Below are 23993 nucleotides of genomic sequence, written 5' to 3'. Positions count from 1 at the left end.
TGCGCTTGGGAGTGGTATTAAATTTTGTGTTTTTAGGAAATAAAGAGACTGCTGAGCAGGGCACCTGTACCACATGTGTCAGACCCAGAAGATGGTGCTGCTGTTATATGTGTTGATGATGACATAATAGAACTAGAACAGCCTCACTCAGAGTCAGATCCAGTCCCAGGGCCCATCAACATCACCAGTACACCAGCAGTGCCCATCCCACATGAGGCAGGAGACAATAGTGAATACCTTAAAAAAAATTGACTCTTTTAAAGATGGTGGAACGAATAGCATCAGACTAACACAGGGTATTGTGTACATGATCTCTAAGGACTGTCAGCCATTCAATGTTGTGGAAAATGTGGATTCAAACGTGTGTTAAATATTGTGGCTCCCCATTATAAACCTCAGACTCAGAAAACTATAAAAAAAATATGTCACAGGAAAATATGATGACCTAAGCAAAGTTATGATGGAATAACTAGTAAACAAAACCTGCTTAGCGCTCGCAAGCGGGTCGATGGTGCCCTAGTGTGCATGCGCACGACGGAGGGAGCTCACAGTGTCAGTCTCACAGTGTCACTGTCAGGCACTCGCTGCATGTGCACTGTGCATGTGACAGACCCATCGGTGCCTAAGTGTCTGGTGTGACATCATTGGTGAGGAGCTGAAAGAGAGAGAGGGAGGACTTGAGGAGACAGAGAGTGTTTGTCATGATATAGACAGAGACTTAAGCTGAGGGTGGAGAAGAGACAGAGGGCCTGATTCAGAGCCGCTCGTAAGCGGCCGCTCGTTCGTTCTGACCGATGTTCGCACATCTGCGCATGCGTACGGATTGTAATACGCATGCGCGAACCAGTCAGTGTGGCCGAAAATCGTTTGTTCGCTATATAGCGAATGCCTGCTATTTTGAGTGACAGAAGGAGGCGTATGTGGGTGGTAACAGGGGAAGGTGCTTGAAAACGGGGGTGTGGAATTAGATCGCAGGCATGCTTAAAGGTCAAAACAGGCGTTTTAAGGGAGTGCATAATTAATACAGCAGCGTCATTGACCACGTCACTTGTTTTTTTTTTACCCCGAACTGATCGCAAAATAGCGGTTGAAAAAACCAGCCACAAGAATAGCGAGCAGTTCATACGCTGTTCGATGTGCTCGATTAATCTAATAAATAGCGAACATGACGTAGGATGCGAGCGGCCAGGGGGCGTCTTTTTCAAAATTACAACCGCAAGTTTTGCTCGCTCGTTCAGACTTAGAGGCGTGAACAGACCGCAATTAGCGAACGGTTCATTTGAATAGCCACCCCTTGTTTTAGAACGAACGACCGCAAATAGCGAGCGGCTCTGAATCAGGCCCAGAGTGAGAAAAAAAAGAAGAGACTCTGAAAGAGTAAAGTCTGGAAAAATGGACACGAGAAATTAAATTGAGAAGAGAGTGAGAAGGAAATCTGTCAGTGTTACTTGTTTGTGGAGGTGGAGGACATTAAGGTACTGTACCACTATCCCCAACAACAGGATCAGCCAGCTACACTGCCAGTGCCCTGCCAGCAGTAATACACAACACTTCTGCCATACTGTCTGTCACTAGTAGTGAGTACTGACAATAAAAATAAAATGGCTCCACCCAAAAGTCATTTGTGGAAACACTTTGATAGGAAAGATAATTAGCCCAAAACAGCTATTTGCAGATACTGCAGCAAGAAAATAAAAACATGTGGAAACACATCTAATTTAAAATGCCACCTTGAAAACAAACACCCTCTTGTGCTGCAGAGTCCGACTCCTGTCCCAGGTTCATCTACAGGAAAATAGAAGCCACAGGGGAAGAAATGAAGACCTGGACGCATGTCTAATGCGGGAGCCGCAAAACCGGAAGTGGCGAGCCGTGTCACTTCCGGTTTTGACTTCCGTTTTTTAGGAGGGAATTAATTGACAATTACAGGGGTATATAAGGCCCCTAGGAGTGGGACTCTGCATCCTTCTGAGGAAGAGCCAGGTGGGCTCGAAACGCGTTAAGGACAGCAGAGCACATTTATTGCAGGGAAGGACTCCAGAACCTCAGTACTGGTAGCCGCTGGTGAGACACTGTCAGACTATATCCAGATTGTCGGCAGTGCAAACTCAACCCATACTTTCATCTACTATCTGGTACGCAGGGCAAAGGAGCTTTTTTTCCCTTTTTTTTATCATTATAAAATTGTGGACAGCTATTCTACACCCACAGTATTGACCTTTGCATACTATTACCGTGGATGGCCACATAGAGCCTATACATTGTGTTTTATATGAATAAATGTATTGTGTTTCAAACGATATTATACTATTGCATACCTTCTATTTTTATATATTGAGGTACCTTTGGTCATATGACTCTACGGGGGATCAACAGAGAAAAAGTAACTAAAAACCTCTCTTTATTGGTATAGCGCCACTTGGTGGTCACACGTATTTTATTGTGTCACGGATTTTCCATTTGGGGTATAAGGTGCCCCTGTGTACTCACTAAAGGCTGCCATATCAGGTTGCGCTTGGGAGTGGTATTAAATTTTGTGTTTTTAGGAAATAAAGAGACTGCTGAGCAGGGCACCTGTACCACATGTGTCAGACCCAGAAGATGGTGCTGCTGTTATATGTGTTGATGATGACATAATAGAACTAGAACAGCCTCACTCAGAGTCAGATCCAGTCCCAGGGCCCATCAACATCACCAGTACACCAGCAGTGCCCATCCCACATGAGGCAGGAGACAATAGTGAATACCTTAAAAAAAATTGACTCTTTTAAAGATGGTGGAACGAATAGCATCAGACTAACACAGGGTATTGTGTACATGATCTCTAAGGACTGTCAGCCATTCAATGTTGTGGAAAATGTGGATTCAAACGTGTGTTAAATATTGTGGCTCCCCATTATAAACCTCAGACTCAGAAAACTATAAAAAAAATATGTCACAGGAAAATATGATGACCTAAGCAAAGTTATGATGGAATAACTAGTAAACAAAACCTGCTTAGCGCTCGCAAGCGGGTCGATGGTGCCCTAGTGTGCATGCGCATGACGGAGGGAGCTCACAGTGTCAGTCTCACAGTGTCACTGTCAGGCACTCGCTGCATGTGCACTGTGCATGTGACAGACCCATCGGTGCCTAAGTGTCTGGTGTGACATCATTGGTGAGGAGCTGAAAGAGAGAGAGGGAGGACTTGAGGAGACAGAGAGTGTTTGTCATGATATAGACAGAGACTTAAGCTGAGGGTGGAGAAGAGACAGAGGGCCTGATTCAGAGCCGCTCGTAAGCGGCCGCTCGTTCGTTCTGACCGATGTTCGCACATCTGCGCATGCGTACGGATTGTAATACGCATGCGCGAACCAGTCAGTGTGGCCGAAAATCGTTTGTTCGCTATATAGCGAATGCCTGCTATTTTGAGTGACAGAAGGAGGCGTATGTGGGTGGTAACAGGGGAAGGTGCTTGAAAACGGGGGTGTGGAATTAGATCGCAGGCATGCTTAAAGGTCAAAACAGGCGTTTTAAGGGAGTGCATAATTAATACAGCAGCGTCATTGACCACGTCACTTGTTTTTTTTTTACCCCGAACTGATCGCAAAATAGCGGTTGAAAAAACCAGCCACAAGAATAGCGAGCAGTTCATACGCTGTTCGATGTGCTCGATTAATCTAATAAATAGCGAACATGACGTAGGATGCGAGCGGCCAGGGGGCGTCTTTTTCAAAATTACAACCGCAAGTTTTGCTCGCTCGTTCAGACTTAGAGGCGTGAACAGACCGCAATTAGCGAACGGTTCATTTGAATAGCCACCCCTTGTTTTAGAACGAACGACCGCAAATAGCGAGCGGCTCTGAATCAGGCCCAGAGTGAGAAAAAAAAGAAGAGACTCTGAAAGAGTAAAGTCTGGAAAAATGGACACGAGAAATTAAATTGAGAAGAGAGTGAGAAGGAAATCTGTCAGTGTTACTTGTTTGTGGAGGTGGAGGACATTAAGGTACTGTACCACTATCCCCAACAACAGGATCAGCCAGCTACACTGCCAGTGCCCTGCCAGCAGTAATACACAACACTTCTGCCATACTGTCTGTCACTAGTAGTGAGTACTGACAATAAAAATAAAATGGCTCCACCCAAAAGTCATTTGTGGAAACACTTTGATAGGAAAGATAATTAGCCCAAAACAGCTATTTGCAGATACTGCAGCAAGAAAATAAAAACATGTGGAAACACATCTAATTTAAAATGCCACCTTGAAAACAAACACCCTCTTGTGCTGCAGAGTCCGACTCCTGTCCCAGGTTCATCTACAGGAAAATAGAAGCCACAGGGGAAGAAATGAAGACCTGGACGCATGTCTAATGCGGGAGCCGCAAAACCGGAAGTGGCGAGCCGTGTCACTTCCGGTTTTGACTTCCGTTTTTTAGGAGGGAATTAATTGACAATTACAGGGGTATATAAGGCCCCTAGGAGTGGGACTCTGCATCCTTCTGAGGAAGAGCCAGGTGGGCTCGAAACGCGTTAAGGACAGCAGAGCACATTTATTGCAGGGAAGGACTCCAGAACCTCAGTACTGGTAGCCGCTGGTGAGACACTGTCAGACTATATCCAGATTGTCGGCAGTGCAAACTCAACCCATACTTTCATCTACTATCTGGTACGCAGGGCAAAGGAGCTTTTTTTCCCTTTTTTTATCATTATAAAATTGTGGACAGCTATTCTACACCCACAGTATTGACCTTTGCATACTATTACCGTGGATGGCCACATAGAGCCTATACATTGTGTTTTATATGAATAAATGTATTGTGTTTCAAACGATATTATACTATTGCATACCTTCTATTTTTATATATTGAGGTACCTTTGGTCATATGACTCTACGGGGGATCAACAGAGAAAAAGTAACTAAAAACCTCTCTTTATTGGTATAGCGCCACTTGGTGGTCACACGTATTTTATTGTGTCACGGATTTTCCATTTGGGGTATAAGGTGCCCCTGTGTACTCACTAAAGGCTGCCATATCAGGTTGCGCTTGGGAGTGGTATTAAATTTTGTGTTTTTAGGAAATAAAGAGACTGCTGAGCAGGGCACCTGTACCACATGTGTCAGACCCAGAAGATGGTGCTGCTGTTATATGTGTTGATGATGACATAATAGAACTAGAACAGCCTCACTCAGAGTCAGATCCAGTCCCAGGGCCCATCAACATCACCAGTACACCAGCAGTGCCCATCCCACATGAGGCAGGAGACAATAGTGAATACCTTAAAAAAAATTGACTCTTTTAAAGATGGTGGAACGAATAGCATCAGACTAACACAGGGTATTGTGTACATGATCTCTAAGGACTGTCAGCCATTCAATGTTGTGGAAAATGTGGATTCAAACGTGTGTTAAATATTGTGGCTCCCCATTATAAACCTCAGACTCAGAAAACTATAAAAAAAATATGTCACAGGAAAATATGATGACCTAAGCAAAGTTATGATGGAATAACTAGTAAACAAAACCCGCTGAGCGCTCGCAAGCGGGTCGATGGTGCCCTAGTGTGCATGCGCACGACGGAGGGAGCTCCGTCGTGCGCATGGGCGAGACCCACATAGCGACGGCCAAGCCATCGTTATGGGTCTTGCACCAAAGGGGGCGTGCTGTCGATGGTGAGTGACAGCACGCCCCCATTGGTGGGCGTTGCTGCCCAGGCGTTCCCATGAGAACGCCTACCGTCTGGGGCCGGCCCCACTGAGATCACTAGTGATGTCAGTGGGAGTGCTTTTGGCTCTGATAGAGCCAAAAGCACTCCTGGGCTTGCGGCAGCGAGACCCTACCGCAGGGTCTCGTCGCAAGCCCGATGGTCGTGATGGTCTTGACCATCGCGACCATCTTTTTGGCCGCTTGCATAAGCTGTGGGTGGTTACCCACAGCTATGCGAGCGACCAGGAGGCCGCTCCAATTTTAGGTGGGAGGGCCCTGATTCAGAGCGAGCGCTCTTGTCAGAGCGTCCGGCTCTGAATCAGGCCCACAATCTTGTAAGAGAAGTCATTGAAATTGAATAGACAGGATGGGCAATTGATCCTTATTGGGAAGGTATTACCTGTAGACTCCAGTCCTGTGCAGCAATGTGAGGAGTAGGGGTTAATCACCCTAGTACTCGTTTGGTACTGCGCTCAACCCGACCAGCGGGGAGCAACTTTGTTAAGATGTTAGTATTTGATCCTGAAACTAGGAGGCTGCAGTGAAAGGATTGCTTCTCCAAGTGGTCTATTCTGCTCCAGCAGACCAAGGGTCGACCTACTCCAGGAGAATGTCCCCAGGGCGCACCAGTCTCATGCTCCAAAATGCCGCTGGGTGTCGGAACAATGGCGGGGTCCGAATCTCTCACCAACACAGCGCTGGACTTCTCCGTATACGCAGGAGTCAAAGCGGTCGGCACCCGGATGACCGTGCGACAGGAGAAGCAGATGAACGTCGCCGGGTTCCCTGTGCTCGGATTTGCATGCGATTCATATATACTTTTACATATGGTCTCCCAAGATAAGGGTTTAAAATTGATAATTCAAGAACTCCTGGTAGTTTGTTTCTTTTATATATATATATATATATATATATATACACATATATATATACCCTCTATGATATATTGAGGAGTGGCGGGTAAACTGTATAAATTATATAAATTGTTGAATGTTACAACATATGCATATGGATATATCCATTTATCTGTATGCATAGGCATATTCATTCCACTCTCTAGTCTGACGACAGTAATAAAATAATCTGTTTAAGGACACTGAATCATTAAGTAAAAATATAAAATCATAAGGTTATCTCAGATAAATTATTCCTGAAAGTAACCATTACAAAATAACAGAAAGTGTTACTCTTATCACCTGTGTGGCATGAACTATCTTGGAATGTAATTTATGTATATTAATAGATTGTATATTCTCTCATTTTGAAGCCTCTCTTTAGTATTCTAAAGTGTAGAAGTCAAGCCAATTGGTTTAAATTAATAAACCTATAGTCTATGAGTTTGATTAGGAATGCTATTTAAACTGAGACCTAATTACAATGCATACACCTTGACAAAGGCGCCCTGTGACGCCACAACGAGTAGGTGCATTTCTTACAGTCCTGAGATCCTAAGGACAGGGCTCATCATAGTTACTCCACTCTGAGCACAAGGGACCCGGCGATGTTCCTCTGCTTCTCCTGCCGCACGGTCATCCGGGTGCCGACTGCTGTGACTCCTGCATATACGGAGAAGTCCAGCGCTGTGTTGGTGAGAGATTCAGACCCCGCCATTGTTCCGACACCCGGCGGCGTTTTGGAGCATGAGACTGGTGCGCCCTGAGGACATTCTCCTGGAGTCTGTCGACTCTTGGTCTGCTGGAGCAGAATAGACCACTTGGAGAAGAAATCCTTTCACTGCAGCTTCCTAATTTCAGGATCAAATACTAACATCTTCACAAAGTCGCTCCCCGCTGGTCAGATTGAGCGCAGTACCAAACGGGTACTAGGGTGATTAACCCCTACTCCTCACATTGCTGCACAGGACTGGAGTCTACAGGTAATACCTTCCGAATAAGGATCAATTGCCCATCCTGTCTATTCAATTTCAAAGACTTCTCTTACAAGACTGTGTGTGTATATACACGATCACTCTCTCTGAAGAGAGATTTAACTTTTTGAGCCCTATTCTGAGATCAGGACTACATTTATTATGAAATAATGCAAACGTGTTAATTTTATACCAGTTTACTAATTTATATTTTATATATTACAATTGTCAGAGATCACATGTGTGATCCCCTCTTCTTTCTTTTTTATAAACAAATGATATGTATTTACTCTGATTTATTGGTTTGAGTGCAATAATTGCAATCTTTCAATCTTTGCGACTGTTTTTACATATATTCTTTATTCCCTATGAGGCTGACTATCTCATTCAGTCGCACTTAGGGCCTGATTCAGACCTGCTCACAAGCGGGTCGATGGTGCCCTAGTGCGCATGCGCACGACAGAGGCTACTCCGTCGTGCGCATGCGCGAGACCCGGCTAGCGACGGGGAAGCCGTCGCTCCGGATCTCGCACCAAAGGGGGTGTGCTGTCGATGTTGATTGACAGCACGCCCCCTTTGGTGGGCGTGCCGGGGGAGTGGTTGCCAGACGGAGGCGTTCCCACGGGAACGCCTACCGTCTGGGTCCAGCCCCACTGACATCACTAGTGATGTCAGTGGGAGTGATTTTGGCTCTGATAGAGCCAAAATCACTCCAGGGCTTGCGGTCACCGAGACCCTACCGCAGGGTCTCGTCGCAAGCCCGATTGTCGCGATGGTCTTGACCATCTTTTTGGCCGCTCGCATATGCTGTGGGTGGTCACCCACAGCTATGCGAGCGGCCAGGAGGCCGCTCCAAGTTTAGGTAGGAGGGCCCTGATTCAGAGCGAGCGCTCTGGTCAGAGCGTCCGGCTCTGAATCAGGCCCTTAGATTGAAAGGATTTTTTAAAAGCTCCCACAAGCGCCTGGGTTTTCTATTTTTATTTGTCTAAATTGGAGAAACTGAAGCCAAGCAAAGATACGCCAAAGGCCATGTTATATCAAGTAATTGATGGCATGAAGAAACGATTTGGCAAAATCGAGCATGTATTATTACTTGCAATTGCCAGTGTTAGACTCACACTTCAAAAAAATGTATTTTAGGGATGCTACTGCTTTGGCAAAGCAGGCTACTTTTTTTTTTTTTACTTTATCTGTATTCAAGAAATTCAGAGTATTACAATACTTTAAAACCATACATTGTTTCAATAAGTTGAAATTTTTTCATTTTCTTATATTAAATGCTAACAATATTCAATCTAATGAAAACATACAATTATTAACATTTTTATATTATTCATCTCATTCTCTTATGAAAGTGCTACATTACATATGATCTTTCCATTTCTTTTACCATTTTTATTATTTTTCTGTATCTACTTAATCATATTATACCTTTGATGGACTTTCTATCAGTTGTTTTTGTCAAGGTATCAATATCGGATCCTTCTGTATGATAGTTTAGTTTCAAACCACTGTGTTGCATAAAAGCATTTTCGAATTTGTACCTTTGTTTCAATAGACAAAATGCTTATGAAACTTTCCTAAGTTTCAAACAATCGTTTCCCCCTTTTTTCTTTTAAAAGTGAGGCTTCCACCCATTCTATGCGAAATATGTAAAACAATTTCACTCTTTCGGACCCTTCTGGATTTTAAAATCCTCCGGTAGCATTCCCAGTATTGCCCATTCTGGGGTTAGTGGGAAAGGGCTCACTAAACGTCTCACTGTGAATTGCCATACTTCAAACTAGAATTTTTGGACATTGCCATAAGCAGATATAGATCGGCCATATTGGCCTTACACTTATGGCATCTATTGTCATCCGAGAGTCCTATATAAAACCGCCTTTTGGTGATAGACATGATTTATGTTATAAGACATTTCAGTATAAGTTATTGCGGGGATGGTTCGAGCGGAATCAGTCAAGGCCGTTAACAAATTATCTAATGTTAAGTGAGGAAAATGATCTAATCACTTCACTATTCCTGTAGACGTTTTACCATAATCGAGTGGGGTGTGCAGCAGATTATAATGAATGGATATGGCTTTCCTAATTGGATTTTGTTGTTGTAACAATCGGTCCAGTGAATGGATAGATCATCCTGCCTCAATCCACTAGAAATAGTTGCTACATAATGCTGGGCCTGCAAAAATGCTAAATTATTTGAAATAATATCCCCATATTTGGAGATAGCTTGTGTGTATGTTAATGGTTTACCTGCATTCATATCCATAAGATGACCAACATTGCTGATCCCCCTTAATTGCCAAATATTAAAAGGGTAAGCCGCTGTCCCTCTCTGAAAATCCGGGTTTCATAACAGTGGTAAAAATTGAGATTTATAGGGATTCACTTTAAATTTTTTACGTAGTATTAACCATAATTTCCTTGTGGACATCAATATGGGGTTATTCCGCATTACCGAATCTACCTCCCTGTCTTTCTGATGTAAAAAGACTATGAGATGCATATTACTTAAAAATCCTTGCTCCAGTAAGGTATCTGTATATACCTGTGAATTCTGAATCCAGTCCCTAAGGTGTCGCAGCACTACCGCTTGGTTATACTGCATCACAATAGGGAAATTAATCCCTCCATTAGTTTTTTTTCTGCAGTAGTTTAATCAGACTAATTCTGTTTTTTTAATTCGCCAAATAAAAATGCGAAAGACTCTGTTAATTTCTAAACTATCTTTATTTGTTAATAATAGGCGAAGATTTTGTAAGGTGTATAATAATCTCGGGAGGGACACCATTTAATTAAATTAGCCCTGCCAATATATGATAAACTAAGGTGTTTCCAATTTTGGATCTCGTTACTGAGGCGATGTATGGCTGTTGATATATTAATATTAGAAATATAGCAAAACTGATTACTTATTTAAGCAACACACTCCGACAGAATGTGCGTGAAGGTGCAAGTAATGACTCCAGCTCTTCTGGCAGTGATGGTAAGATAACTCCTTTTATCAACAACTATAAAATATATATTACATTTATTATAGACAATGTTCTTTATTTCAGATGGAGGTGTCCAAGCATCAAGCAGCCTTTTAGCAACCACAACAAAGTCGTTCAATAATCCTGGCAACGACATAAGGAGTTAATGTCGCAGTTTCACAAATGCTTTCTATGTACTTAGGTAAGCTGTATTCTTAAACATTTCATGTAAATGTTATCTATCAGTTTAGTAAAGCCATGATTTACTAGTTAACATTTTTATAAATGTGATCTCATCTAATATATACTATATTCACATGGTCATGAACTCCCTTCATATCAATGTATTATTATGCTTTAGTTATATGACACTGCAAGGGTTTCACAGCACCTTACAAAGGGCCTGATTCAGAGTTGGACGCAAACCAGATGTTTGCATAGTTGATTTTCTACTGTGCAGCCGTCAGAATTGCACTGCGCACACGTGGCGATTGATTAGTGAGAGCGGACGCAGATAGGATTTACTGGATTCGCAAAGTGAGTGACAGGTAGTGACTATTTGAGTGACCATACAAATGGTGCAAAAAAAAAAAAAAAGTTTTGTGGTAAATCAAACTTATTATTGAAGACATAAAACGTGATGCATTAACTAATAAAACTTTAATTAAAGAGGTCACTGATGCTCACACAGTGCTATTTAAATATTTTTTGTATCAATAGCAAAAGACTAATAACTTAAGTTGAATATATAAAATAACAAACTGTACATTCAGTACAACATACATTGAAACTGGCCATTTTTTTTGCAATATAGGAGTATACTATTGAGGTAGATTAATTAAGGGCCTCACAATACAGACGGATAAAACAGTCAAAAATGGGAGAATAATGGAAAATGTATCTGGAAATTGGGTGTGGGGGGGAAGACTCCAGTCCAGTATACGTTTATATTGGCCCCCAAATTTTCTCATTGTGCAGGAATAGTGATTTTGAAAGTAGATTCCCCTCTATCCTATTCCTGGTTTTACTTTTAATGTCCCCAGCCTTAGAGAAAAGGCGTTCTGAAGGAACCGAAGTGGCCACTGTTGTTAACTATCGTCTTGCTATTTTGGTTAGATTTGGGTATGTGGGTTCCATCAGTCTCCAGAATCTTAGTGGGTTCTCCTTGATTTTTTCTGACGGAGCACCTGTAACAAGATAACATGACTGAATAGGCACTTAAAAATATGAGATATGGTAAGAACTTACCTTTGTTATCTCTATTTCTACGAAGTCCATAGGGTTCCACAGGATACCTTGGGGTATAGGTGATGACGTCAGGCATCGGGCACCATAGAGTTAAGTTTTCAGCCTCCCAGGATGCACTAGGGTCCCCCTCCTATACCCTGCCCCCGAGCCAAGGCATCTCAGTTATGTACCAAGCCATAGGCCGGAGGAGGAGAAGGAAGAGAGAGAAAAAAGATCTGGACACACACAAGAATCACATTCTCACCAGAGGGAGGCGGAAAAACCGGTGACCAGAGCAAAGCCCATCTGCAGCACAGGTGCGACAGGGCGGTTGTCCTGTGGAAGCCTATGGACTTCGTAGAAATAGAGATAACAAAGGTAAGTTCTTACCATATCTCATATTTTCTACATCAGGGTCCATAGGGTATCCACAGGATACCTTGGGATGTCCCAAAGCAGTATCCTTTAAGGGTGGGGACGCTCCTGTGCTGAAAGGAGAATCCGCCGCCCGAAGGAAGCATCCTGAGAGGCAAAGGTGTCAAACGCGTAATACCTCACAAGGTATGGACCGAGGACCAAGTGGCAGCCTTGCAGATCTGGACTGCAGAGGCACCACGTCGAGCAGCCCACGAAGGACCCACAAACCTAGTGGAATGAGCCTTCACAGAGGAAGGAACCGAAAGGCCTTCATGAAGATAAGCTTCTGAAATGGCCATACGAATCCAGCCTGCCAAAGTTTGCTTTGAAGCAGGCCAACCCTTTTTACGGAAGCCATAGAGGACAAACAAGGCGTCCGACTTCCTAAATGAGGAAGTGCGGTCAACATAAATTCTTAAGGCCCGCACAACGTCCAAAGTGGCCTCACCCACCGAAAGATCCGGTGAGTTAAAAGCCGGCAGAACGATTTCCTCGTTGATGTGAAAACTGGAAACAACTTTAGGAAGGAAACCAGGACGAGTGCGCAGCACTGCCCTGTTCCTATGAAAAATCAGAAAAGGGGGTCTACAGGAGAGGGCCCCTAAGTCAGAAACACGTCTGTCCGAAGCAATGGCCAGAAGGAAAATTGTCTTAGCTGTCAGCCATTTGAGGTCCACTGAGCCCAGCGGTTCAAACGGCGGTTCCTGGAGAGCCCTCAAGACCACAGCTAAATCCCAAGGCGCCACCGGTGGAACAAAAGGTGGCTGAATTCTGAGAACACCTTGCATAAAGGTGCGCACATCAGGGATTGCAGCAATCCTACGATGGAACCAGACTGACAGGGCAGACACCTGCACCTTCAGGGACGCAAGGCAAAGCCCATGGTCCAGTCCCGCCTGTAGGAAAGCTAACACTCTAGACAGACGGAACTCCCGAGGAGCATAACCTCTCGGTCGACACCACTGGAAGAATGTATGCCACACACGATGGTATATCCTTGCAGAAGATGGTTTCCGAGCTCTTAGCATAGTTTGCACTACAGAGCTGGAAAACCCCCTGGACCTCAACATGGCCGTCTCAACAGCCACCCCGTCAAAGACAGCCGAGTCAGGTCCGGGTGAAGACAAGGATCCTGTGACAGGAGGTCCGGGCGTAACGGCAACCGCAGAGGAATGTCCACGGATAGTCCCTGGAGGTCTGAGAACCAGTGCCTCCTGGGCCACGCGGGAGCTATCAACAGGAGCGTCCCTCCTTCCTGTTTGAATTTCCGGATTACCCGAGGAAGAAGGGAAAACGGAGGAAACAGATAAGCAAACCGGAACGTCCACCGGACGGACAGAGCATCCACCAGAGACGCCTTTTCGTCTCTTGTGCGAGACCCGTACACCGGCAACTTGTTGTTGTGCCGTGACGCCATGAGGTCGATCTCTGAAAGACCCCACCTGTCCACCAGCAGTTGAAAGACGTCCTGGTGCAGAGACCATTCCCCCGGATGAACGTCCTGGCGACTGAGAAAGTCCGCCTCCCAGTTTAGAACTCCCAGGATGAATACTGCTGATATGGCCGGGAGATTGTGCTCTGCCCAAAGCAGGATTCGGGACACCTCTACGAGAGCCGCCCGACTTCGGGTTCCTCCCTGCCGATTTATGTAGGCCACGGTGGTAGCGTTGTCCGACTGGACCTGCACTGCACTGGACCTTGGAAAACCCGATGTGCCTGCTGGAGAGCATTGAACACCGCGCGGAGCTCCAAAATGTTTATTGGAAGCTCTGTTTCTGCCCCGAGTCCACCTGCCCTGGAACAAGTGTGGACCCGTGACTGCTCCCCAGCCCCGAAGACTGGCGTCCGTTGTCAACAGGACCCAATTCGCCACCCAGAACGGACGACCCTTGTTGAGATGGGTCGTCTGCAACCACCAGGCTAGGGACAGGCGAACCTCCGGCGTGAGTACCATCGTCTGGGACCGTAGACTCTGAGGCAGTCCATTCCATTTGGACAGGATCAAGTGCTGCAGAGGTCTGGAGTAAAACTGGGCATATTCCACCATGTCGAATACCGACACCATGGAGCCCAGCACCCTCATTGCCGAGTGCAGAGACACCCGGCGATTCTGGAGACAACTGCGCACCCTCAACTGCAAGGCATAGATCTTTTCCCCCGTCACAAAGATCCTTTGCCGGCCGGAGTCCAATAAGGCTCCGAGGTGCAGAATCCGCCGAGACGGGATCAGGTTGGACTTCTGCCAGTTTATCAACCAGCCGTGCCGTTGCAGTACCGCAATGGTCAGGTCCAAGTGGCGTAGAAGGAGCTCTGGAGATCCTGCCACCAACAGAAGGTCGTCCAAGTACGGTAACATGCGGACTCCCTGCAGCCGCAGGGAAGCCGCCATGACCGCCATCACCTTGGTGAAAACACGTGCTGTCGCCAGCCCAAAAGGTAATGCCCGGAACTGAAAGTGGTCGTTTCGGATTGCAAACCTGAGGAACTGTTGATGGCGTAAAAGAATAGGGACATGCAGGTAAGCGTCCTGTATGTCCAATGACACCATGTAATCCCCAGGTTCCAGCGCCAGAATGATGGACCGTAGGGTCTCCATCCGAAACCTCGGCACCCGCAAAGACTTATTGAGTACTTTGAGGATTGGACGATACGACCCATTGGGTTTCTGCATCAAAAACAGATTGGAATAGAAACCCTGGCCCTTCTGGGAGAATGGAACAGGCACTATAACTCCAGCCTGGAGCATAGTGTGCAAAACCTTCCGCAGTTCCAAGGCTTTGTTAGGGTCTGATGGAAGACCCGTGGTGAAGAATCGAGACGGGGGCCTGTGCCGAAAGGAGAGGGCGTACCCGTGAGAAACCACCTCGAGAACCCAAGTGTCTGTCGTGATAACCGACCAACACTGGGCGAACTGCAGCAGGCGGCCTCCCACTTTGGGATCCCCCAAAGGGAGGCCCGGACCGTCAGGCCGCAGGCTTGTCATCTGGCTTAGGGGCCGGACGTCTGGTGCTCCAGGCCTGCTTCCGGGGCTTGGCCGATTTTTTGGGGCCAGCCTGTCGGGGAAAGGGCTGTGCTTTAGGCCTACCCTGGGCCCTATAAGGCGGAAAGGACGACATACCTGAACTGGAAGGAACTGCAGCAGACGGGAGACATGCAGATTTGGCTGCCACCAGCGTGGCTACAATTTTGTCCAGGTCCAGACCAAATAGGACTTCTCCATTAAAAGACAAAGCTTCCAAGCCCTTTTTGGAATCAGCGTCCGCCTTCCAAGATCGCAACCATAAGGTGCGACGAGCAGCTACAGCTGCCGAAGAAATCCGAGACGCTAGGGTACTGATATCCAAGGCCACTTCATTGATATAAGTGGCCGAATCCCGGAGATTGCCTATCAACTCGGTCTGTTCAGCCGAACAGTCGGAATCGAAAGACGCCTCCAAAGTATCAGTCCAGCGCTCCCCCCCCCCTGCAAAGGAATAAACAGACTTTAGGCAGATCTCCACCTTACGGTCCATAGCATCCTTCAGGGAAGACATGGAGGGCATGGGCAATGTGGCACTACGGACTAGGCGTGTCACATGAGAATCCACCTGTGGAGGGGATTCCCACTTAGAAAAATAATTATCCGCAAACGGATAAGCCACCGCCAAGCGTCTCTGAGTCTGATACCGTTTGCCAGGATGTTTCCACGCCTCCTCTAAATGGTCCACTAACTGACCCGAAAGAGGAAACACTGTGGCGTCACCCTTAATATCCTTAAAAAAGGCATATTTGAACTTGGACACCGGAGGATCTTCATCCTCGATCACTAAAGCTGTGCGGACCGCCCGAATAAGTCCAGGAATATATATACCTTGGACCTAGCGTCCGATTCTTTAGTACGGAGAGTTTCCTGGTCAGAAAGATCCAGAATCTCCCCATCATCAGATGTCACGTCGTCATCCTCATAAGGAGCGGACAGAGACGCCATGGGCCGCTTATGTGTCCTCAACACAGACTCCCCTTGTAACATGTCCGACAAGTGCTGTACAGAACTTGTCAGAGAATTAACCCACGCAGGCTCCTGAGAGACTTGGGGGGGTGAAATAGGGAGACTGTGTGGTACAATCAATTGTCTCGGGAAACCCTGCATGGGTGACGACACCACTGACTGCTGGGAAAATCCCATCTGTGTGAACGTAGGCTGCGGAGCTAACTGGCCGACGAGGGTTGTAAGCGCTTTGGCGAAACAAGCCCAGGGCGGCTCCTGTACCGGGGCCGTGACAGTAATTGGTTGCGCCAAAAAATAACACTGCCGACATAGCCCCTCCTCGCTACCCTCCCCCTCCGCTATAGGTACCTTGCACGTACTACACAAAAGCTGGAGGAAAGTCACTCTCAGACATGATGGTAAGTATGTGACCCCTCTCACTGATACTCGTAGTATAATGTGAGACCACCCTGCAATCACCGCACCGCAAGGGCTTTAGCAGAAAAAGATCAGGGACAGTGAAAAGGCTGACAGTAGAAAATGAAAGTACAGGCAGCAGCGCTAGCAGAAGTCACATACAATGCAAAGAAAATCAATTCCTGCACTAACAGCGCTGATACTCATCTACTCAGACACAGAGCCTGGTAGGACACAGCGCTGCATACACAGACCTGAACCAGACGGAGGAGAGGTATGCCGGGCACCCAGACCACGATGCCACCGCTTCCAAGCTTCCAGCAGTGTTCACCATGCGCTTGTAAAGATGGCCACCGAGGAGCATAGAGGAGGCCGGCCTGGGGGAGGAGCGCTGCCACAGGGCCAATCAGCACAGTGCAGAGAGGGCTGTGTGCAGCGGGGGAGGCGCCGGCTGTGCTACAGGGAAGGTGCGCTCCCCTGGCATGCAATTAACCCCTGGGACGCCGCAGCGCTACCGCTCAGCCGCGGTCCGCTGTCCCAGGGGGGTAGTGGAAGTGCAGGTTAGGTACCTGGCTCCACGCTGCAGCCAGTCCCCAGGGAGCCCCCTGCCTGGGGACTCTGGACCATGTTTCAGCAGGGTCCCACCGCGGGACCCCGCTGCTTACCTGCTGCCCCCCTTGGATCCGGCCATGGTCCCAAACATCTGGGGTTACCGCTAGCTGTGACCCCAGGTGCTTACCAGCATCCCCGGATCAGTACCGGCGGGGGTGTAGGGAAGACAGCATGGACGTCAGCACTGACTGTCCATGCTGTACTTCCAGATGTGCAGCCACGGCTGCATTGAAGAAGACTTCAGGGGCTCTTCTTAGCCACCCTCTAACAGGTGCATCCGACTCCGGCCGGGCACCAAACGAACTGAGATGCCTTGGCTCGGGGGCGGGGTATAGGAGGGGGACCCTAGTGCATCCTGGGAGGCTGAAAACTTAACTCTATGGTGCCCGATGCCTGACGTCATCACCTATACCCCAAGGTATCCTGTGGATACCCTATGGACCCTGATGTAGAAAAATTTAATTTAATAAATTAATCACCACTGTTCTAATATTGAAAAACCTAAACAATTAAATTGCACTGGTTGCTCTGAATAACATAGGAACTAATATACTGAGGCCAGTGCAACTAAATTTGCATTCACTGGCTGGGACACATCAAGTAAACGTTTGCAACAGTTTACAAGCTAGCCTCCATTACCTCACTCAAACACTCACTACCTGTCATACAGTTTGCGAATACAGTAAATCCTATATGCGTCTGCTCTCATCTCACTAATCAATCGCCATGTGTGCGTAGTGCAATTCTGATGGCTGCACAGTAGAAAATCAACATGCAAACGTCAGGTCTGTGTCCACCTCTGAATCAGGCCCTTTGTAATGGGCTGTGAAACCCTTGCAGTGCCATATAACTAAAGCATAATGATACACTGATATGAAGGGAGTTCATGACCATGTGAATATAGTATATATTAGATTAGATCACATTTATAAAAATGTTAACTAACTAGTAAATCATGGCTTTACTAAACTGATAGATAACATTTAAATTCAATTTTAAGAATACAGCTTACCTAAGTATATAGAAAGCTCTTGTGGCATTTGTGAACTCTACGACATTAACTCCTCATGTCGTTGCCGGTATTTTTGAACGACTTTGTCGTGGTCACTAAAGAAGCTATTTCATGCTTTGATACCTCCATCTGAAATAAAGAACATTGTTTATAATAAATGTAATATATATTTTATAGTTGTTGATAAAAGGAGTCATCTTACCATCACTGCCAGAAGAGCTGGAGTTGTTACTTGCACCTTAGCGCATATTCTGTCAGAGTGTGTTGTTTAACTAAGTAACCAGTTTTGCCAAATCAGTAGCATCCCTAAAATAATTGTTTTTGAAGCGTGGGTGTAACCCTGTGGCAATTGCAAGTAAAAATACATGTTCGATTTTGCCAAATCGTTTCTTCGTACCATCAGTTGCTTGATAACATGGCCTTTGGTGTATCTTTGCTTGGCTTCAGTTTCTCCAATTTAGTCAGGATTATCGAAGAGACGGGTTTTGCCATGCTACTTGTTAAGTAATGTTCCCAACAGATCATAGTTGTTGCCAATTCATACGGCTCTAGTATTGCAATTAATTCATGGACATCCTCTAATTCAGAGGCATTTAACATGGTAGGGGCACTTGAATGCCTATTGATTATTTTGTTGATATGAGGTCTCAGCTCTGTTAGTCGCTTTAAAATGTAGTAAGTAGAGTTCCACCTCGTGGGGACGGACTGGATCATCTTCCGATCATCCAACTTTCTTAGTTCATCACTTGCCACAACACTTGAACCAAGCAACAGTTGCTTTGGTTTTATGGAGAACGGTTGCACAGTTTTCTAATTTCAGACATTTTTCCACTACTAAATGAAGAGTGTGTGTGAAGGAATGTGTTTTGATGCCCCAAATTCCTTATCCACTGCATTTTTTTTTATATTCGCTCCATTATCTGTTACTACAGCCGTTACCCCCTCTGTATCTGGCCTTATGCCCCACACACTGCAAAATTCGACTAGCTTATTAGCTAGGTTATCACTTGCATGTCTCCTCCAGAGGTAAGACCCCAGTTTGCCACTGAACAGTTCATCCTCTTGATCATAAAAGTGGACTATAAGACTGAGGAAACTTTGTGTTTGGTTGTCTGTCCAAATATCTGTGGTAAGGGGGCAAGTTTTGTTTACTAGTTATTCCCTCATAACTTTGCTTAGGTCATCATATTTTCCTGTGACATATTTTTTTAGAGTTTTCCGAGTCTGAGGTTTATAATGGGGAGACACAATATTTAAAACACGTTTGAATCCAACATTTTCCACAACATTGAATGGCTGACAGTCCTTAGAGCTCATGTACACAATATCCTGTGTTAGTCTGATGCTATTCGTTACACCATCTTTAAAAAAAAGAGTCAATTTTTTTAAGGTACTCATTATTGTCTCCTGCCTCATGTGGGATGGGCACTGCTGGTGTATCGGTGATGTTGATGGGCCCTGGGACTAGATCTGACTCTCAGTGAGGCTGTTCTAGTTCTATTATGTCATCAACACATATAACAGCTGCTGGAGCTGTGGCGGCAGCAGCACCATCTTCTGGGTCCGACACTTGTGGTACAGGTGCTCTGCTCAGCAGTCTCTTTTTCCTGTAGATGAACCTGGGACAGGAGTCGGACTCTGCAGCACAAGAGGGTGTTTGTTTTCAAGGTGGCATTTTAAATTAGATGTGTTTCCACGTTTTTATTTTCTTGCTGCAGTATGTGCAAATAGCTGTTTTGGGCTCATTATCTTTCCTATCAAATGTTTCCACAAATGACTTTTGGGTGCAGCCATTTTATTGTCAGTACTCACTACTAGTGACAGACAGTATGGCAGAAGTGTTGTGTATTACTGCTGGCAGGGCACTGGCAGTGTAGCTGGCTGATCCTGTTGTTGGGGATAGTGGTACAGTATCTTATTGTCCTCCACAAACAAGTAGCACTGACAGATTTCCTTCTCACTCTTTTTTCTTTCTCAATTTAATTTCTCGTGTCCATTTTTCCAGACTTTACTCTTTCAGAGTCTCCTCTTCTTTTCTCTCTCTCTGTCTTTTCTCCACCCTCAGCTAAAGTCTCTGTCTATATCATGACACACTCTTATCTTCTCAAGTCCTTCCTCTCTCTCAGCTCCTCACCAATGATGTCACACCAGACACTTATGCTGGACATACACCTGCACAACCAGCATACGATGTGATTCACCTCACAATTCCCCGAAGCTCCCTGCAGTCCCAGCGGTAGGATTTGGTGTTTTTCTTTACACACGATGTGTCCTATGATTGATCGTGTGCCTCATGCGCTCATATGGAAAATGTCATTGAAATTACATGAATGAATGCACGATGCATCGCATGCACTAAATGTATGGTACAATCTGCACACGATACGATGGACAATATGGGCTGCACATCTGATCATACCATCCAATTTAGGAGCTGCGGGAGCGTGCATCGGATTGTATCCTACTAAAAAAAAATACACAATTTTCAAAAGATCCATCATAAGACTTGTCGAAAATCGTCCTGAAATCGTGCTGGTGTATGGTCAGCATTAGGCACCGATGGGTCTGTCACATGCACAGTGCACATGCAGTGAGTGCCTGACAGTGAAAGACAGCTCAGTTACTAATAGCTGCAGCCATACACCCCAGCAGCCAACCAGTGCTCACTGAGAGCAGCACCAGTGACAGTGAGCCAGGGGTGGGGCTGTCCTATGTGCTGCTGCTAATTGGCTGACCAGAGTGTCTGTCTTTCACCGTCTCATTCTGTCAGCCACCATCCCCACAGCAGCAGCAGTAGCCCAGTCATTGTGTTTTGTACGCTCTTCTGAAGTTGTAATTGAATATAATACAAGGAGAGAGCCAGCTGACAGCCCAAAGCAGTGAAAGCACCAGTGTTACAAAAAAAACAAAACAACATTGGAAAAACAGGGGAGAAATCTTGCGATGGTAATGAAACATTAACTCAAAAACATTGAAGGGTTAAACATCAAAACATCTGACCGATGTTTCCGATGAAACATCAAATGATTCCTATCACTACGTAAAATGTTTTGTTTCGATGTCCCATCCCTAGTAGCGGCTGACGCTCAGCAGCAATCCGTGCACAATTATAAATCCAGTACTTGGTGCTATAAAATATAACATTGCATTTTCGCGTCAGCCGTATGTACACTATAACCGGATATCAAACACGTCATCCCTGTATCAGTTGCGAAGCCAAAATCTGGTTCTCGATTTTCTTCAAAGATCCAACCTTACAGCTATATATTTATTTCAAGCCGCACACAGTAATGTCAGATGTCACATGTATGACACGGCTGCCGCTGCCATGGAGGGTCTCGCCCGCCCCACACTCTGTCTAACACAAACTCCGTACCCGGAAGTAACAGCGCCGGGATATACACCGCCAATAGCAGCTGCGCACGCAGCTCCCCCACCTTTCCCACGTTGACGTCAGGGCGGGTGACGTGTCTGCGGGAAGAGAAGCAGGAAGCAAATTGAGCGATTCCAAGGCAGTCTGGAAACTGCGCTGCTGGTACCGTAATGGCGAGACCGCTGTACACTGGGCTGCTGGTTCTGCTGCTGGCAGCCACCGCCTCCATTCCGAAGGCAGCAGCCTTCTATCTGCCGGGCCTTGCCCCAGTTGCCTTCTGTGAGCCGACAAAGGACGAGATTCCTGGGTGTAAGGTGAGCTGTGACTGCCGGGCCGATCCGTACACACGTTCTACAAATGCCAGGCTAAGTAGCCGGTGACTACTCTGCTGTGGAACTAGAAGTCCAAGCATGCACGACAGCTGTAACGACATTGCTGCAACCAGATACCGCTCTAGCACCCTGTATAGGGATGGTGTGGGCAGCTGCATAGGCATACAGCTACTATTACTGCGCAGATACATAATCTATCTAGTCTAGTGTATCCACTTAGGATGGTGGCGTTCTAGTGTGTGGGTGTATTATTTATTTATATATAGCATTTCATAGAAAAAAAATATCATTATAATATGGGAGCAATGTGTAAGCAGCCTTCCTACAGTAACCTGAAGATCAGGATTGCATGCACCTGCAAAGGTGAGGGACACTTGTAGCATTATGTAGTGACACAAAAGCAATTGCTGGGTATGTGTAGAGAGCGGGGAAGTTGCCCATCCCAAACATTAGTTTTGAGGTAGCATATCTTGAGTAGATTCTATATAGTAGAGACTGATTCGATGCTATGCGCAACTTCTCCACTATTTACACTGCTTAATACATCTCCTCCATAGTCTGCCAAACCTGTGCAGATGAAATAATGTAAAATGTTTGTTTGGTCTCATTATGTGGAGCAGTTTTGGGGAAAATCATTTTCAAAGATATTTGTAGAACCCTGAAATGAGCTGTGGCCTTTGTAAGGATCAAATATACTTCCACACCCTCTTCCCAGGAAGTTAATGTAACATAATGTGTCCGAGAATAGAGTGCCTGGCCTAGTTACTGAAACCTGACAGACGTGTTGCATAGTACTGGTTTAGCAAGTGTCAACTGCTCTCTTCACAACATACATCACTACAACAATAGCCGGAGTGTTTTGTGCCACTATTTTTAAGAAAATGTTTTTGCTTTTTATCTGTATTTATTTTACTTTCTGCCATAATTGAAAATACATATTATGAGAAATGTAGTTGGGTGGAGAATGCCTTTAATCCTGGAAGTTTACAATCTAATGAAGATGGGGAGACATTAAGGATCCAAGTGTAACTGGTTGGTATCGGGAGACAATATAGGGATTTCTGAAGTTGCGCAGCGTGAAAAGATCGGTCTTGAAACAGCATTTAGGGATAGATGGGTGATAAGAACTTTGGATGATACTACAGATAAATTAATTAGCAGTTGCGGTGAACTGACTCATTTAATAGGGGTTATCTGGGTGAGCTATTACTGAGCAATGGAACATTACACTATTTCAAAGAAAGTTACAGGTAAAAGCATCCTCCTTTTGATTGTACCTATTTTAAACATTGTTTTGTAATGGTAGTAGCCATGCAGATTTATGATGCCTATTTCATAGCATAGATTATTTGCTAATATCTAGAATGTTAATTGTACGAATACAAATGAATTTAACTGTCTGTGGAGAAAATGTGTGCGGTATGTAGTGTTTTTAATTAGGGGACATCTACTCACATCTTCAGGGATGTAGTTATCAGACCGGTGGACGGCATGCCCACCGGTCTTAATCCCAACGCTGAAAGTCCGACACAGGACTTAAGATAGGCGTCGAAATACCGATGTCGGAACACAGAGAGATGACAGCCCGAACCAGGTAAGTCCAGGGTGTCTAAAGGCCCCCATACATCAGAGATGGATTGCAGCAATCGTGCAATTTGCAATCGATTGTGTCTAAAAATCTGCAATGTATGGGCTTCACAGATCGCAGATTGCAACCAAAAAGTGATTGGAATTGTTTAATCAGATTGTCCAACATGTTGGATTTCACAGATCAATTGGGGCTGTAGATTGCTAGTATATGGACATGATCAGCAGATTTGCAGACCGTTTCTAGCAAAATGATGGGCCTTTCAAGATTGGCAGATCTGTTTGCTGCAATCGATCTGCAAATCACTGAAAAAGATCTGTAGTGTATGGGCGCAGATTGCTCGATTGGGAAATCCTAAGATCGGGCAATAAATCTTCAAATTGTTCATTTGTGGTTTCCAGATTGCTGATGTATGGGGGCCTTTAGCTGTTAGATGTGGGGAGGAGGGTTAGGTTTGGGTCAGTAAGCAGGGTTAAGGCCCCCATACATCAGAGATGGATTGTAGCAATCGTACAATTTGC

The 23993-nt window shown here is 45.5% G+C and overlaps 1 protein-coding gene and 1 long non-coding RNA gene across 2 annotated transcripts in view; one reads left to right on the top strand and one right to left on the bottom strand.

Moving 5' to 3' along the window:
• Positions 1-11215: 11215 nt before the first annotated feature.
• On the bottom strand, positions 11216-18733 carry LOC148538098 (uncharacterized). Its single transcript, XR_015872505.1, has 3 exons — positions 18382-18733; positions 18180-18308; positions 11216-11714 (listed from the first exon to the last, which is right to left on the bottom strand). It is a non-coding gene; the product is annotated as an uncharacterized LOC148538098 (long non-coding RNA).
• A 2878-nt stretch (positions 18734-21611) lies between these two features.
• TM9SF2 (transmembrane 9 superfamily member 2) overlaps positions 21612-23993 on the top strand; it is a 38893-nt gene continuing 36511 nt past the window's right edge. The window contains exon 1 of the mRNA XM_088458210.1: positions 21612-21866. Coding sequence (XP_088314336.1) covers positions 21723-21866 — 144 coding nt within the window. The 5' untranslated portion in view covers positions 21612-21722. The remainder of the gene's footprint in view (positions 21867-23993) is intronic.

Source organism: Taudactylus pleione, unplaced genomic scaffold, assembly GCF_031769625.1.
Source record: "Taudactylus pleione unplaced genomic scaffold, aTauple2 ptg000041l, whole genome shotgun sequence".
Taxonomy (NCBI): Eukaryota; Metazoa; Chordata; class Amphibia; order Anura; family Myobatrachidae; genus Taudactylus; species Taudactylus pleione.
The sequence above is the reverse complement of the archived record's forward strand: the minus strand, read 5'-3'. Positions and strand labels throughout refer to the sequence as shown.